This window comes from Tiliqua scincoides, chromosome 1, assembly GCF_035046505.1.
Source record: "Tiliqua scincoides isolate rTilSci1 chromosome 1, rTilSci1.hap2, whole genome shotgun sequence".
Classification (NCBI taxonomy): Eukaryota; Metazoa; Chordata; class Lepidosauria; order Squamata; family Scincidae; genus Tiliqua; species Tiliqua scincoides.
Window position 1 is genome coordinate 260,918,230 of NC_089821.1, and position 18,949 is coordinate 260,937,178.

General features: G+C 39.7%; 1 protein-coding gene across 3 annotated transcripts in view; it reads left to right on the forward strand.

The window, feature by feature from the left end:
* Positions 1 to 18,949, forward strand: part of PPM1B (protein phosphatase, Mg2+/Mn2+ dependent 1B) — a 60,571-nt gene that overhangs the window by 29,143 nt on the left and 12,479 nt on the right. For all 3 annotated transcript variants that reach the window (XM_066624565.1, XM_066624560.1, XM_066624573.1), the window contains 3 exons: positions 5,750 to 5,888; positions 8,908 to 9,775; positions 11,182 to 11,299. In XM_066624565.1, the coding sequence (XP_066480662.1) occupies positions 8,930 to 9,775; positions 11,182 to 11,299 (964 nt within the window). In that variant the 5' untranslated portion in view covers positions 5,750 to 5,888; positions 8,908 to 8,929. The remainder of the gene's footprint in view (positions 1 to 5,749; positions 5,889 to 8,907; positions 9,776 to 11,181; positions 11,300 to 18,949) is intronic.

An 18,949-nucleotide genomic window follows, 5' to 3' on the forward strand; every position in this document is an offset into this window, starting at 1 on the left:
CAGCCATGAACTGCCTCAGGGACTCCGGCTCTGGATTTTGCCTCGAGGTTGACTCCTGAAGCCTTTTCCATAACTGGATGTAGCCACAAGGCAGTGGAGGTTTGGGAACTGCTGAATAAATGGAAAGGTTTTGAGTTGGCTTTGGGGTAGAGGCTATCATTTTCACTTTACCAGAGCTGGCTGTCAGGGTAAAAAGTGAAACACTTTAAAGGTTGTGTGTGTTGTGGGGGGAGGGGTTATATATCAGAGATGGGAACTCGTGTTGACTTGAGACATGCAAACACATTTCTGAGGACTCAAGTTGACTTGAGTCACAGGCATCACTGACCCTTGACTTCTTGTGACTTGGGGCCAGTGATCCTAAAAAATGGAATACAAAGCGCACCTTTGCGATGTACCGACTTACAATCGCATATCCAACAACCATGTGTGGTCACATGATCATCGGGTGCATACCCGCACCCTCCAAATGCAAGGGTAGCTCTACTCCCCTCTCCTCTGGAGGGTCCGAGTACTGCCTCTGCAAGATTAAGACTGAGGGAAATTGTGTCTCTCCAGCGACTTCCGAACCCTCTAGAGGGGAGGAGAGCAAAACACCCTCTTCCCTGTGGAGTCCGCATTGCATCAAGCACTGCTTGACGACGGGGTTCACAGTCCTGATCCCCGTTGTTAAGTGGCACATGACTGTATAGTGGAAATAGAAAAGATACAGAAGAGTGCCCAAAATGATTGCTGAGCTAGGGCACCTCTCTTATGTGGAAAGGCTACACGTTAGGGGCCCATCTGTCTAGAAGAAGGGTGCCTGAGGGGTGTGTGTGATTGAGACATACAAAATTAGGCAGATGGTGGATAGAGTGTAGAGAGGATTATTCTCCCTCGCACAACACCAGAACCAGGGGACATCTAGTGAAATTGAGTATTGGGAGAGTTAGAACAGACAAAAGAAAATATTGTTTACCTAGTGTGTGATTAGTCTGTGGAACTCCTTGCCAGAGGATGTTGCCTAGGTGCCTTTAAAAGGGGAATGGACAGATGTCTACAAGATAAGTCCATCACAGTTTACAAGCCATGATGGGTATGTGCAGCCTTCTAATTTTAGGCTACCTCAGAATTTCAGGTGCAAGGGAGTGGCCTCTTGTTGTTTTCAGGGGCTCCATGAGCACAATATTTGTGGCTGCCATCTACCCCCCTGCCCAGTTTGTTCCAGTGCCCTGTGACTCCTTGGGGCTGCATGCGTGTGCTGGTGGGGCTCCCTAAGACTCAAGTTTGAGAACCGCTGCAGTTGATATTTAAAAATCAAGCGATAACAATTTTGCTCAAGTGGCTGTTGAAATACTGTTGGTAGTTGCAAGAATAACAGGTTTCATCTGGCTACTGTTTATTTGAAAAATTTATATCCTGCCTTTTCCATGCCAAAGCAAATGGCAGCTTACAAAGCTCCATAATGTACAATGTATCACAAGTATAAAAATAAAAAAAGCATTAAAAGATTAATTTTTATATTAAAACACTATATATTAAATTTTAAACGTTAATAAAACAAGCAAAACCAACACGCATCATCAAGCCATGGTGTGTGGGGAGACAAATTGATCCAGGGAAGCAGTCAAGTCACAGCACTGTTGCAGAGGGCAAACATCCACCTATCAACCAAATACTAGACGAAACGGGTATGTTTTGAGCCCTTGCCGAAAAGCCATGAGGGACGGAGTAGTTCTTGATTCCTCTGGAAGGGAATTCCCTAATTGTGGCATCACTACAGAAGAGGCTCACCCCCAATTCACTACGCCTCTTACTTGGATAGAAGTGGTACTCTCCAGATAACCTAAGAGGGTGGGCTGGAATGTATAAGAGAAGGCGGTCCCTCAGATAGCTGAGACCCAAAAGTCAATAGCAGCATCTTGAATTGGGACCGGAAATGAATTGGCAGCTAGTGTAGCTTCTGAAGCAGTGGTGCTACAGAGTCAAATTGCTTGGCTGCTGTAACAACCCGTGCTGCTGCATTCTGCACGAATTGCAGCTTCTGAACCATCTTCAAAGGTAGTCCCACGTACAGCACATTACAGCGGTCCAGTCTTGGTCACTAGGGCATGGGCCACTGTGGCCAGGTTTGATCAGCTATCCCACTACAATGGTAGTGCTGTTCTGTTTTCCAGGTTAACATAGCAGAGTGCTATAACTGCTTTTATGATTCTGTCTGACTTCAGATCTTTACCTCCTTAAGCCAGGAAAACAGGATAGTTTGTGCATGCATGCATGTAGCTGTTGTACATGGCTGCACACTTAGTGATAGTGCATGCTGACTTTCCCCTTCCCAAGCTGTAAGCTGCCTTGGGTGCCCCGATGTGTGGAAAAAGGCAGAATAAAAATATTAAATTTTGTTGGGTTAATCTGAATTGTCTTGAAGGTAGGCTATTAAAGTGTATACTGAAGCACTCAAAAACCAGGGATACCTTAAGGGTTATCATCTGTATTTCCCCTAGTTGCTAACTCACAGGCAAGTGTGAAAAGATCCCTTGCTAGGGGACTAGCCCTTTCTTCATAGTGGTCCTCCACTAAAACTGGGTGCTAATTGCTCCATATTTGGCAGGTTGATAAAGGCAAGGAACTAGAAGCTGATTTTATCCATTCTGATTTGTCCTCCAACCCACTTGCAAATTTCAGAGCTAAACATATTGATTTACCTGACTGCCTCTCCCCTTCTTAAAGCTGAAAGTTACGTAGTTACAGGCGATATTATCCTAATGGTAGGAAGTATTTGAAATGTGTGCATGTGTGTGCCATGCTGTGACATTAAGTAGTACAGCTAAAGTTAGTGGGCAGGGCAATTGATGTATACTTGGCTTTGGAAAAAAATTTTTCTTCCTCAATGCTTCTTTCTGCACTTAAGTAGTGATTGTATGTTCTGATGTGGATAGAATAGCCAAAGGAGTCCAGGCATTGCTTTCCCGGCATTGCTGAATTCTTGCTTACAAAGAACTTTTACCACAGTTGTAAAACATAGCCCTTATCTGACAGCCATTCTTGCTGACGTTCATGCAGGTAAAAAGTGCGTGGAACATACCATTGACTTGCGTCAAGTAAAATTGTGCACATACTAAGAATTTTCAGGCTAGCCTTTATAAGACCCCAGAGGTAGCTTAATTTTAATTTTTACAATGTAGCAGGTTCTACAGTGCCCAGAATATTTTAACAGTTTCATTATAAATATCACTCTTAGCAAAATATTGGACAAACTCTGGCGGTAAAACAGTTGCACAAGTTCAGGCAGAGTGGAAATAAAATTGGTTCAGTAAAACTGGAGTAAAATGCATCTCACCACCCTTGTATAGAGCTTGCCCTTTTAATGATTTAGGAACTCCATTTGGTGTAAAATGTGGCTGCAAAGTTGCTAGCAGATGTGAGATGCTTTTAGCATATCTCATCTGTATCGTCACCTACACAGAGTTGGTTTCCAGATTCAGTTCATGATGTTCATTGTTTATATTTAAAGCAGCCATTTCCAACCTTTTTCAGCTCATGGCACACTGACAAGGCACTAAAGTTGTCAAGCTGCACTACTAGTTTTTAATTACATTATTATGTTACAATTAATGTAATTAATATTTAAATTATTAAATATTAAATTAAATTAATAATATAACTAACACATTGAGGGCAAAAGCCTAACCAGGTCTATTCAGAAGTAAGTCCTATTTTGTTCGATGGAGCTTACTCTCAGGAAAGTGTGGTTAGGATTGCAGTCTTGGATCATTACATGACAATTAAAGAAATTCCCAAGAAGCTTGGAGAGGGAAGTGTATGTGGTTTCTGGAAAGGTTTTGAAGTAGGTCTGTTTAAAGTGTTATCAGTTGATATGCTCTGATATGCCAGGAGGTGTTGGCAAAGAGAGATGAAACTGGAGAAATGAGGGGGTGAGGGACAGTGAGGAGATGTGACTGAAAATTGCAGGATTCACTGGGATGGGGGGAAGAGAGGGAGTATGAGAGGCAACTGATTCTGGACTTTGAAAGGTGGGGAAGAGAGGGAGAGAGGGGTTAACTGCAATTATGATGGGGGAATGTGTGTGCAGGAGGGGAGGTGGGGAGAGAAGGGGAAAGCATCACTTGCCTGCTCATGTATTCAGTGAAAGAGTGCGACCAAGCCTCTGTACATCTACTCAGAAGTAAGCCCCATTATAGTCAATGGGGCCTACTCTTAGGTAAGTGAGGATAGGATTGTGGCCCAGCGCCCTTACTGCCAAAGCCTTGCCAGTGAAGGCACTGCAGGGAGGGTCACTTTGGGGCATTGCAGGTAAGGAAAAGGGTCTCCCAAGCATCCTTTTCCAGCCAGCTGCTTGCTCTCACTCCCTCCACACTCCCGCTGCCGGCAGCTCTTCCAGGCTTCTCCGGCTGCCTGGCTGGCTGTCCAATCGGCACTTGGGGCAGGCACCAGCGGCAGCAGGCGCTTCGCAGGCTGCCCCTTTTCTCTGGCTGCCGCCTGAGGCTCCAAGCGGCTGCTTATCCCGTGTGCGCCGCCACCGCCTGACTCTTTGGCCCCACAGCACACCTGTTGAAAACTGCTGATTTAAAGCCTTGCATCATCTGCTACTGAGTCACTTGAAGGATTGCTATGGCATATAAACCAATTTGGGATTTACATTCCCATGTTCCACTCTCTGACCTGTTACTTTCACACACGTACATTTGGCAGGAACATAGTGTTGCCATGCCACCACAGAAAATTGGTGACATTATCCCTTTTTCTGCAGGGCTTGTAAAAAAATTTTGCTGGGGTTTTTAACTGAATTTAGTGTCTGATTTCTGGTGTATTACTTTATTTGATGCTGCTGCAGTTTGTGCTACTGCTAGTGTATGGTGGCATGTTTTTAAACATTGGACAACTTTCTGTTTGTTACCCTATTTTGTGTAAATGCATTTTCAGAGTAGTGCTATAGAAATACATTGGTGAAATTTTTCTTTATGTGCATGCATGCAAAAGCATTGGGAAGGCTTCTAGGGACCAAGAGTCCCTAGAAATCTGACAAAACTCCTTTCAAATGCATGTAATGTGAATGGTTGGTGCAAAATGATCTATAAAGAGGAAGGATAGTTCTGATTTTTTTTAGATCCCACAGAATTCTGTGCATTTCTGGCAGTAAATTCTGCTGGAATCAGAAGGAAATGTCCGAGGACTTCAGGTCTATAACTATACAGATAGATTGTAAACATATACCACAAGAAACAATTGCATCCGTGTGTTTTTGTTTACAGAATCTGTGGTGGTGTACGTTGTGTATTTTCACACAAATTGATGTCTGTTGTGAAATACAAGTATGTTTCCTTGGGATTGATATGGGAGCACATTGGAGGTGTGCTCAGTTATCCCTCTAAATAAAAAGCTTTTTTTCTGTTTCCAAATAGAGGTCAGATGTGTACAAAGATTTTTTCTGCTCTTGACTGCAAAATTCTTGTTCCAGTTCCTTATGTGTGTGAAGTTGATTTAATGGAATTTTCAACCCATGTTGCCTAATAAACATTCTCTGTAATCATCAAATGTTGTTCGACTAATAGTTCGGTTTGACAGTTTTATCCATGCCTTTCTGATATAATGCTAATCACAGCTCTTAAATGAATAAACAGGCCTTAGTTTTGTGTGATTCAGATGTATTGTGATTAATGGAAGTGGTATAAAGATGCTTTATCACATTCTTGATGTGTTAATTCTTTTATGTAAATCAGACTCTAATTACTACTATTTTTTTTCTTAGGAAATTGCAGGTTAAAGCAAATGTTACATCCTGTGTTATCTGAAGGCTTTTAAACTTAATCTGTTCTGCACCTATTGGCTGAAGGAATGTAAACATACGGCTTTTCAATTGTGCAGAAATTGACAAGATTTGTTGACAGGTAAATACTCCAATTTACCATTTCACACACCAGGTGAAATGGAATAACTGCTCTCTATCCTGATGTTTGACCAATATGAATAGATTTTAATTTGCGGGATAAAGAGTATGTGCAGGAGAAGTTTTGTTTCCTTGCTTATTCTACACTGTCTTTGAGAGCCTACATGTTCAGGTTATTACATCAAGATAATAGTGGTATTCTCATATAGTCGGTCATAGTTCTCTTACTTAAAAAGCAAGAGAAATTGACCAATGATACATTGATATGACATATCTGCATTAGGATGTTATCTAGCACTTTTGTTAGGTGTTTTGTCTTGGCTAAGGATAGCTTTCAGATCCATCACACTTCAGTCAACTTGCTGATTTTCAATAAAAGCTTCTTTGCTTAAGGCAGTATTTCTGTGCATCTCAAATCTTTCCCCTAGAGCTAGGGTGGGTAGTTCTATTTTCAGCACTTATTACATAGGGAAGCTTAAAGAATAAAAGTAAGCATGTTACCTATAGACTTTGTATTAAGTTACATACTGCTAATTCTTATATTGGATTGTATCCAGGGAGTGTCATTAAAATTTTGAGATCAGGTACATTGGTATTTAACTTCCTGGTTTAAATGCTAATTTTAATACATACTTTGATAACCAGTTAAGAAAATTTGAACTGGTTTAGATATGTTTTGTGCAGAAAAATAAGACTTTCTTTTGTGTACTGTGGAACTCTAAAGTGAATTATTAAAAATAGTTACATACTGCTTTTCAGCAAAAAATAGTTCATAAAGTAGTTTATGTAGCAAAATAATAAATGGTTCTCTGTTCCCAAAGGGCTCACAATCTTTACAAAATGGAAGTAAGTGTGGAGAAAAGTCCTGTTAACTGCTTCTATTTGGGGTTTGGATTTGGGTTTGGTTCAACTTTCTGGGTGGTATCCAAAGATTATTTGCATAAGGAGAGAGGTACTTCTTCTCTTGCAGGGTGCCTCTCTGAATTCTGAGCTTTCTTTTCTCACATTGCAGCCTCCATGCCCCATCCTACATTATTATAGAATGGCTTACTTCACTGCTTTCCAGGCAGCACCAGAGAAGCAATGCCAAGATAATTAGAGTGCTGTTAATCTCCAAGGCAACCCCTGGCAAACTCCAGCCAAAGTTAAGCTTTTCACTGCTCCTGAGACTTCCATTGAAATCAAGCATGCCTCCTTCTCTTTAGCAGACCCTTCTGCACCCTCATTTCATTTTGCAAATGCTTGCGTTTTGCAGAGGTCTGCTTTTTAAACACCCAGATGTAATCCTTGTTTCCATTTGAAACAAAATCTCAGGCTACAATTCAGTGCCCCATTACTTAAGAATAACATATGTGGAAAAGCAATAGGTCTACTTCTGAGTACAGAGGGTAACCACTATGTGCAGTTGCACTTTCTCATAGTCATTCCCTGTTACTTGTCTCTGTGCTGTGAATTGAATTGCACACTCCCAGTTACGTGTTATAAGGTGTATGTTATATGTACAGCCTCTGGCTTAACATACCAGGCACCTTAAATAAGAATTTGATTTAATTAATGGTTCTTCTGCAGTGGTTCCCAACTGTTTTTCACTTGCATACCCCTTGACAGCCCATTTTCATAAACTGTACCCTTCATATTAATAAAATGTTTGTAATTAATGTGAATAATATAAGCCTTCATCTCCTCTGTATGAAAACCCAAACTTCATGTGTTCATCACAGTATTTTCTTTTTTTAATCTGTTTGAAGAACTGAAGACTATGTCATTTCACTGTTTTGCACCAGAAGTGTCCTGAGAAATTCTGGGTGATTGATCACTTTCCCTATTATGTTTCAGCTTTTTTGCTGTACTGGTTTTCAATCACTGATTCATATATGAATTACCTATTAGGGCTTTCACAGCCAACTAGCTACCTCCCTTCCTGCTCTGCTGTCCCTGTAAGGCATTCTGGAGCACTGCCTGCCCTTTTCTGCCATTATCCAATTCTTTTTCAAGTACCCCTAAAGGTTACATGTACCCCAGGTTTGGGAACCACTGTTCTGCTGGTATGTTGTTTACAGTGCATACCAGGTATGTTTACAGTCTGATAGTGTTTACCAAAAGGTTGTGAAGACCAGAATTAAAGTTAAAGAATAAAAAGTATCTTAGTCTTTTACTATACTTTTAATAGAGACTGCAGCTCTTAGGTAACAATTATTGGTAGGTTATTTTTCAGGATCTGGCCTCGGATAATATCAGACAAAACTATAGTCAGGCACCTCCGCTAAGTTTAACTTCGCATGACTTATCTGTGGGTCATAGAAAATTCCATGATTTTTTGGCTCAAAAACCTGCTCTCGACTTACCTGTGAGATCAGCTTATAGGTGGGAATTTGCGGTGTATATATATGTCTGCACCAAGAGATGTTTGGCTTTTTGGGAAACCGTATGTGGCTGTGAACATGTTAGAGGTTATTTTTTGCCTTGTTTTTATGATGCCTTACATAGAAACTTGATAAACTTTTATCTTTATGTTCTATTTCTACCTGAGTGCTTGAGTTCTACTTCATTTCTCCATTGTACAGTATTTATTCTTAAATTGCTTTAAAATATTTTTAAAACTGCATGCATCTAACTATTCTAAACTATCATGGTTAGCCTAGGAAAATGGATAGTATACACTGAAGCATTACAGTCTAGATGAAAAATAAGCATGTTTGGTTCTCTGTGTATAAAACAAACTTCTTCCACACAAAAAACTGTTTGTAAGGGGAACATTCAAGTGAATAACTCTGTACTTACAGTTTGGTGGTACAGTGCTTAGAATGATGTACCACTGATCTCTGTAGATTGACTCCATAATGTGTAACCTTGGAAGGATAATAAACACAGCATTTATTAAAACTTTTGGTCTTAATAGCAGACCAGTTGATTTCAGATACTATGTAGACTCTTGAAGACGAATTTTATGTGCTCAACGCATTCTTTGCATGACTTGCAAGTGTCACTTGATAATGATGATTAAATTATTTGTTTTGCAGATTCTTTGCAAATTAAGTAAACATGGGTGCATTTTTGGATAAGCCAAAAACTGAGAAGCATAATGCTCATGGTGCAGGAAATAGTCTGCGTTATGGCCTTAGCAGTATGCAAGGATGGAGAGTGGAAATGGAAGATGCTCACACAGCTGTTGTAGGAATTCCTCATGGCTTGGAGGAATGGTCCTTCTTTGCTGTTTATGATGGTCATGCAGGATCTCGTGTGGCAAATTACTGCTCAAACCACTTATTAGAACACATCACTAACAATGAAGACTTCAGGGGAACAGAACAACCCGGCTCTGCTATCGAACCTACAGTGGAAAATGTAAAGAGTGGAATCAGAACTGGCTTTTTGAAAATTGATGAGTACATGCGCAATTTTTCAGACCTCAGAAATGGCATGGACAGAAGTGGCTCAACAGCAGTGGGAGTTATGATTTCGCCTGAGCACATTTACTTTATCAACTGTGGAGATTCACGTGCCGTTCTATATAGGAACGGACAAGTCTGCTTTTCAACGCAGGATCACAAGCCTTGCAATCCAAGGGAGAAGGAGCGAATTCAGAATGCAGGAGGGAGTGTCATGATTCAGCGTGTTAATGGCTCGTTAGCAGTTTCTCGTGCTCTGGGGGACTATGACTACAAATGTGTTGATGGCAAAGGTCCTACGGAACAACTTGTTTCTCCGGAGCCTGAGGTTTATGAAATTGTAAGAGCAGAAGAGGATGAATTTATTGTCTTGGCTTGTGATGGAATCTGGGATGTAATGAGCAATGAGGAGCTTTGTGAATTTGTTAAGTCTAGGCTTGAAGTAACGGATGATCTGGAAAAAGTGTGCAATTGGGTAGTGGATACTTGTTTACACAAGGTATGTAACTTTCCACACTTCAAAATTTGACATGAAGTTTCTAGGTATTCTTTATTGCTAGCAAAATTGGACCAAATATTAAACAAAAAACCTAGTGTAAGTATATTGAAAAGTTCCCACTTTTCTACATTTGCTGATAGTGTATTAAGAGAACCCCATAACCAATTAGCCTATGTAAATCAGTGTCAAACTTGTTAGAAATTCACACTTGGCATGGGTTTGGACCTGTCTGTTTTATGAATATAATTTTTTAATTTTCCAGTACCTAGTTTTTCATTTAAAAGTGACAGTTCACTTCAGAGCAAAATATTTTAAACACCAAAATAAAGTTTAGACATTGAAAAAAGAATGAACTCTTATATTCCAGGTTAATCAATTGTTACTTAAGAACTATTCATTGCTTGCAGTTATTCAGAACTTCAGGAACTATAATTGGAGTAATTTTTGTTAGTGATGGATTTTCCATACTGTTCATTTCCAAGAACTGTTCTATACTGGTGCCACTGTTGGAAGCTCTTGTATTTCTTTTATTGTAAAAAGCTGCTAGGATTGGGATGAAGGATTTTTTAAAAAAAACCATCATGCAAGCTTGTTCCATCGTCCCTCTATTTCCAGACTAAGATTCTGTAGTGCGTTCCGAACTATGGGTGGAACTATGCAAACGTTAATCTTGCCACAATCTGAATTTTGAATACTATTTTAAAGGAAAATTGATGTGATGTTGTGAATTTATGGTATTTTGAATGGTGTTTTTCTAACTGTTTTAGTAGTCAGAAGTCAAATGCAAGAGGACTACAGTTGCTAGAATGTTTCTTGTACTTCTGCTCATGAACTTTAATGATTGATGTATTAAAGGAATTATAGTAGATAGAGGTTTTTAGTACTGGCAAGTATATCAATTGAGACTGATATGGATGTCATAGCTTAAAGTGATTTGGCATGTTGAATCTTATTGATTCTTGTGTGTTGGTGGGGGAGGGGAGAGATAGGAGGCTGACTGTGAAGATAATAATAATAATAAATAATAAAACTTTATTTTTATCCAGCCCTTCTCCCAAAAAGGGACCCAGGGCAGCTAACAACATATAAAACAGATTAAACATAATTTCACAAACAGATAAAAACATATTTAAAAACACATTAGCAGAACCCATAAAAACAGTAGTCAGATCTACCTTTATCTACTCAGAAGTTGGTTTCATTGAATTCAGTGGGACCTACTCCCATGAAAGTGTGTGTAGGATTGCAGCCTTAATTATTTAGATTGAATCTGGGAGCAAGAAACATCTGTCCTTAACAGTAGCATGTAGATTATGAATATTCAACACTGAATAAACATGTAATTTGGAGTTGTGAAGAAATAAGTACCTCAAATATGTCCTGTCTCTTTTCCTTTCAAAATATAGGGAAGTCGTGATAACATGAGTATTGTTCTAGTTTGCTTTTCAAATGCTCCTAAGGTCTCAGAGGAGGCGGTGAAAAGAGATGCAGAGTTGGACAAGCACTTGGAATCACGGGTGGAAGGTAAGAAATGGCATTTGGTATTAGGAACACTTTGTGGTTTTAGTTGAATCTACACACAGAGTTCATAGAAGGAATTGCACCACCTTAAGACTGAAGTTAACTTCTGGGTGCTGGTAAAAAGAATAACTGTTTTTGCCTCAGCTATGCATCTGTTACAGACACCACTTGTGCAATTGCAGTTCTGACTGTTTTCCTGTGGTGTGCACTGCATGACAGCACTTGGTAACACTGGTTGCCAAATACATGTCAATTTCTTATCTGCAGCATTCCGAGTATCTTGCAAACAGACAATCTGCACACGGGTCAGTTTGTAGTGTGCTACTGTTATAAGCATATTTTAAATCATGCTTGTTGGCTCATCCCTGGTGAAAGGTATTTAAAGCATAGCTAACCCTGTGAAGAGCTAGCAAACTTTAAACTTGGTGGTTCCAGCTGTTGGATAATCAAGATCATACAATGTATGTACTTCAGTATGTTAAAATAGGATTATCATTCATATTTTGTAAACTTTGTGTCCATTTGAGTAGCAGTCTGAAAGATTAAGGAGGTATGGTCAAAGTCCTGGTCATAATTCTATTTTTTTTGTGTCAGGCAGTTTGGAACCTGGGGTTTTACTCCACAACCAAATATAGTATTTGTGTGATTTAGGAACACTTTGTGTTCTCATGCTTTTAAATCACTCAGAGTCTAATTAGGAGATGAGAAAAACCCAGAAATGTGATTGGTTTTACTAGGCTTTTTAATAATGCCTGATATAAAGTCTGACTGGAAACATTTTTTGTGTGGCTGATGTGGTTGATCATGCAACTGGTTCACCAACATTGAGTGAGCAGAATTCATGTGATACTCTGAGGCAATCAACCCTTTATTGAAGAACTCATTAATGTCATCTTAATACTATTTGTAATAGTTTTCTGTTGACTAGAATAATCTAGCTTTATTGCCTCAAGAATATTCAGAGGCCCTCTGTCAGGCCTGTAGCTTATGAGGCAGTGGGGGACATTAGAGTATACTTTTGCCCATATAACTTGCCCAAAGTCACCTTTTACTCTATGTTAACTTAGCCTAGGCTTGTACCTGGTACTTCTGCATTCTGTCCCAGAACATCTGTAGCCACTTTTAGTGCTTTTTGAATACTAAAAACCTGGTTTTTGAGTGTCCTTGTGAGAGTCTCTCAGAATTTTTTGAGTTTTAAGTGACTGACATCTGACAAAGCAAAAAGGTTACTTATGGGTGATATCTTTGGCTGAGGATGTGTTCCGGGTGACTTTGTCAAGCCAGCACAAACCTATGAATCTTTCAGCCTAAAAAAAATTCAGAATTTTGTGTCCAGGCATTCACACAATGAAAGTCTGAGTTTTGCAATGCAATATAAATTATGCACATTTTAAAAATTTGCATAGTTCTGATTTTGGTAGTTATGTTGAGGAGCTATACGTGGCATTGAAGTTCTAACCACTAGAAGCTGTTTGACTACCTCTTTGGCTGTGGAAGTTTCGGTATTATCCACACTTTCAAAGATCCTTCCAGCCATCATGTCTAGAAGCATGCTTCCATTTTCTAATTGCAGAATTTTTTCACACTTTCAAACCTTCCAAACCAAACATAGCTTCTCAACTTTGTGGTGATACTGTTGTGCGTTAGCATTGTCAACAAAAAATGTCTGAAGCGATATATATGTTTAAAGCCAAAGCGAAATGATAAGCTACAAGCAGAATAATTCAATACTGTTTCAGTATAAAACAGATACAATTAACTTAGTCAGAATCCCACTTTCTATATAAAAGATTTAACCTTGCTACTAAAATAATAGAAAATAACCCCTTTGATCATATGTCTTTTGCATGCCACACCACTGTATTGCTACCAATTTAACCAATAACCATTTTCATTTCCCCAGAATGCAGAATTTACACAGCTCTCTACAACTTGCAACTCGCCACAAAAGCTTTGCCCCATAGCCTTTAGTGTCCAAGTGCCAGGTGCCTGCCAGTCCCCTAATTTCTACAGCCCCAGACAGGCAGCAAACACAAAATAGAGACATTTTCAGCAATGGCACACGTGCTTTGAAAGACATTTCCCAGGAAGGTTTACTAATTTCCATTTTCAGGTGTGCTTGACTTTTAAATAACTTTGGAAGCGTGAGGGATTAGAAATGGTTGTACTTGTTAACTATTGTTAGCAGCTGTTTTAAGAAGGGCTATCCTCAGTCCTTTCCTGTATTCTGTGAGTTAGCCTGAACCCCTTCGGTTTTGCATGATCATCTCACTTTCTCCTAAATGTGTTGGGTAGTGAGCTAAGCCAAAGCAGTTCTTCATCAGATTACATGGTTTCTGTCAAGAAGACATGGACTTATTAGTCACACTTTTTCTTCAGTACTAAGCAATTTCCTTTGCTTTTCCCCATTTCATCCTGTGGTGAGCTGCTGAGGATTCAGATCTTGGAGTCAAGTCGCCCTGTTCTGTGAAACTGTGTGCTTCATGTGTGTATAAAATTTGAAAACATCCAATATTCTGATTAAGCTACTGCTGCAATGTACTAATCAAGTAGCGTATTGAAAAACATTCAGACGATAAGCTTGTAGATTTAGTCTGCTCTTTGGAACCTTTAAGCAGCATTCCTCTTGACATTGTCCCTGGTGTTAGTTGAACTGTTTGATAGTTATGAATTATTTTTCAATTGGCTTCTCAAGCTTTTTTCTGAATCCTGACTGGGTAAAGAAATAACAAGCATTAACTCTTGTACCTCACTTTTAAGACTTTCTTATTTCCTGTGGGAGGTTTTGGGACTAGAATGAATAATGATCATGTAGAACAGGGGTGTCCAAAGTTTTTGGCAGGAGGGCCACATTGTCTCTCTGACACTGTGTCCGGGGGCCGGGGGTAAAAAAGAATGAATTTACATTTAAAATTTGAATAAATTTACATAAGCTTACATAAATGAATACATTAAAGATGAACTTATATGAATGAATGAAGGTCTTGCAATAGCTCAAGGCCTATAAAAGGACTTGTACAAAGCAAGGCTGGCCTTTCCTTTCCTGCTGCTACTGCATCACAGACGTGAAACAACAAGCGATGGAGGGAGCCCTCAACCCACAGCTCACACGAGAGGTCAAACAGTCGCCCTCACGCTGAGAGTAGTTGCATCGGTCCAGTGTGGGCTCCAACAAATCTCCAGAGGGCCAGAGGCTCATTGGAGACTGGAGACTCCCTGAGGGCCACATTGAGAGGCCTCAAGGGCCGCAAGTGGCCCCAGGGCCGGGGTTTGGGCACCCCTGATGTAGAATGATGAAAGAGCTCTTCATAACAGTGTCTGTCCCGTAGGTTTGCTCAATTCTTTTATGTAACATTAATTTATGAAACTGCCTTAAAACTCAGGCCATTAGTCCATCTAGCTCAGTGTTTTTTGTGTTTACGAATAGCATTTTCCTCATTTCAGGTGGCCATGACATTGAGCTCCTCATATTGACTGGGACAAGAATGGATAGACTTCTGACACAAATGATCTGTCAGTTAGAATAAGACCCAAAATGGTGGCAGGGGAAAAAGCTAATTATCTTCTACACCCCAAGAACCATTCATCAGAGTGACTGGTATCTACAAAATAGAGGGTTTAACATTGAACCCTTGCAGACGACGTCCTAATTAAAGGCAACCAAATATCTATATTTTATGGGTGACAGATAATCTGAAGGCCAGCCATTGAATCTGTGGCAGAGTGTGTGTGTGAGCACAATTTTTAAGGGAGGCAGCAAATTATGTCAGCATTCTTAATCATAATCAAGTTTTAGAGCTAGGGAAACCTAATGCTTAGATACAGTTTACCTGGGCAAATAACTGTAGGATTGCATTTGAGTGTGTTCTCAGGCTGCCACTCAGTAAGAAAAGCAGCTTAATCTTGTGAACCTTTACTCCAGTTACTCAAATAATTCCATATGGTTACAACCTTAGAAGTTAAATAAAACCAATACTGTTACTGTGAGATTATCAAGAATTAAATGGTGCTGCTAGCACCGCATAGAAAGTGCACAACCTTATTTTATTAAACCTGTAGGATTTGGAAGAGATTTTTTTAGTAGAATATCTGGCACAAATGCCGAACTTATTATTATTTTTTCTAGACCAACCATTTCACCAGACTGGTAAATTTTAGAGGAATGAAAAGAAAAAGAAATGCAGCTGCAAAAATGGGAGATGAGTGAACATTAGCAGGAGAATATGAAGGACAAATGCCCTGGCAAGGAGAAGATGGGGGGGGGGAGTTAATGCAGAGTAGGAGAAACTTGAGACGGCATCAGAGATACCTGTGTACCTTCCAGCAGCAAGGGCACTCCTGATTATGGGTATCTGTATGTGACAGAGGCAGATCTGAGGAAAGGAGGAGTCTGAGTATCTGTAGCAGAGTGCCTACTGCTGAAAGCTGCAAATCTTTGTTCCCTCCCCACAAACCTCAAGTTAAGGGGCAGTATGCAGATTGCCATCCCTTCCAAATATTACGTTCTTCTCCGCATAAATCCATACCTGGGTTTCACACCAACCTCAGTTTCAAAATTTACAAAGCAAGATTAGATTAACAGTTTATATTAACAGAAATTAGAGTTAAATTACAGGACGGGGATGATGGGAGGTATTTTTTTGGGGGGGGGGGGAAGAAACTGTGAAGACTCCTTTGCTAATGAATTCCTGTGGGAAGGGAGCAAAGGAACTGCGTGGAAGAAGTGGCTTTGCCTATGAATAGGAAAGGAAGAGAATAAAACTAATGTTAAACACCTGAAAAGTGTGAGAATAACGCTGCCATGCTCCCATTCAGCCAACCAATTAGATATGCAGTAGTGGTTGAAGGGAGAGAAAAGGGCAGTGGAAAAGTTTGCAGATCTACTTCAAATCAGCCTGTGATCTACTGCCCACTCTTAGACTCAGGCACTCAGAGCAGTGGATGGATGACTTCTTAAATATTACCTGCAAGTAAGTTCTAAAACAAAATTTGTTGAATTACAAGAATTTCAACATAAAAGTATTAGTCATACTATTAATTTTGCAGTGCAATATGGTTAAATGTTTTTGAAAACACTCCACAGTTTGCATATTGGCCAGAAACAATTTGTGGACCTTTATCATGGTTGGGTTAAGAACTGGATGAAAAGGTGATATTCGGCATTTGTAGTCAGAATCTGTTTTTGTAGAGTTCTGTTGAGTTTTGATCTGTATCAGCAGTAGAAGTGCCCTGGAAAAGTGTAAAATGAGTAAATTAGAAACCTGCAAGCATAAACAAGGAATATTAGTAAATTTTAGTCCTACCCTCAACCACATAACCACCTCTTTGTGATCCATGTTGTCATTTTCCCTGCATGCCAGTACAATTAATCCTGCTCCATACCCTCTCTGAGCCTTCTATCCCAACTCTTTTTCTCTTTGAACCCTAACCATTCCCTTAAAAAACTGCTAGCAGAAAATTGTCCTCTTCTGAGACCAGACTGGACACAAGGTCCACAAATGTATACGCTTGCAGTTCACACTGATTCTCTTCACTTTTAGTCAGGTTTTGCTCAATTTTGTTAAATGTTCTATAAGTGTATCCACTTGTTCTGTGGATCTAGCTGTGTGTTTTTGCAACCATTAACATTTACTATCATTTTTAAAAGCTGTTGGCTGATTGCGCTCCTTAGGATGAAACCTAATTACAATTTGACTGAAGATTTTGAATAAATAAGAAAATTAGATGACTGCTTTTTACTTATTTGGTGCAATATAGGCTATTGTCCGCTGTTTCATATGCACCTAATATGCCTATCAGCCCTTTCTCCTTGGAATCTCATTTTCTTGGCAGTACACTGTGTCTACACTTAAGTCAGTTCCCATGTAATACCAAACTATCTTTGACACTACATGCATGGCCCTGATCTCACAATTGATTTGTACGTGACCTGTGAACCAGGTTGTATTGACCAAATGTTTTCTTTAAACTGCTTCTTCCACACATATGTGCAGGGATGCATGCATGTCCATACCTTATATTTTCTACAACCTCTAGTTCTTGGGGATTCTGTTGCAGAATATTAGAAAAATGTTGAGAGCCAGAGTGATTCGTTGTTTGGGAGTTGAACTTGGACCTGGAAGATCCAGGTTCAACTCCCAGTTCGACCATGAAGCTTCCTGGGTGACTTTGGGGCAGTCACTACTTCTCAGCCTTACCTATCTCACAGTGTTGTTATGAGGACAGAAGGAAGGAAAGAAACATGTATACCAATCTGAGCTTTTTGGAGGAAGGGTAGTAGAAAAATGTGAAAAATAGAGAAATAAAAAATCCTGTGGTGTACATACCACCCCAGTTAGGTTCCAGTTTGAGAATTGGGTTGGGGTGGGAGGAGCGACTCAGTCTACCATGAGTGTCTAAACCAACAATCTTGATCAAACATCTTTATTGGGGTGAAATTATCACTAGAACACCAGGTAACTTCTCTCTGCGGAAACATTGGTTTGGTAAAAACAGAGAAATTTGAGTGAGGGAGAGAAAAGATTATCTATCTATTAAGGGTTTCATTAAACTAGGTTAAACCAGATCATTTGGTGGATGATTTACACCAAGGACTAGATGGGGGTGGGAGCACTTGTCCATGTTAGGCCTGGCGTACCATTCAGTGGCATTTGACACAATTGACCGTAGTTATGGTGGTCTTGGTCTGTTGTCCAGGTTGGGACTTGGAGGCACTGTTCTCCTATGGTTCCAGTCCTTTCAGGCTGACAGTTTCCAGAGGATGGTATTGCGGGACTCCTTTGGTTTATGGTGTATTACAAGGATTCATTTTGTCCCCTATGTTTAACATCTGCATGAAGCTGCTGGGGGAAATTGTATGATTTGGTTATCATATCATTTGGTTATCCACATACTGATGACACCTAAGTCAAAGTTCCATATCTTGTACAGATAAAATAAATTGCTTGTCATCCTGTGTTCAGTTAATGCTTCCTTAGTTCCATTGTATGCACGTCTGTAGTAGTTCAGATAAAGCTGCAACCATGATGGATCCTTCTTAGGCTGAACTTGTTACAAGAGTGTTATTGTGAAATTCTTTGTACATCATCAATGGACTTGCTTTCCAAGATAAATCAAGTTAACAATTACTGCAATCTAGAATATTTGTTGTATTTGTCTATGGGCAGTGAACCTGTCTTTTTTGTACTGCAGATCCCACCCCAGCAATTTTTGGTAGCTTTAAACTGTGCTTATGATATTGAGTGGGGAGGACTGCAGTTTGATGATGACACAGTACTCTGCACTGGTGAACCTCCTTTTAAGATACAAGTTAGTTCCTAGCTTACCTTGGGGTCATGATGCAATAAATCTGTATAGGGACCAAACTCTGTATTACCTCAGGCAATTTCATATGCCTGTAATATATAATGTTAATCCTCAACACGGTAAGCGTACCCATCTTTTTACTATCCCATTTGTGCTGCTTTTGATTTTTTTCCTACAGGAATTGCCCCAGTCATTCAATGTTCTGTACGTTGGATGAACTATAACAACCTTAAGTGGCACACACTTGACAAGAAATGAGAGTTAGAGTATTGAAGGAATTTTATTTCAAGAATAGAAGAATGTGAAGGAAACTGAAGATGCAGAAGAGCACCACCTTATTTTCCCTTA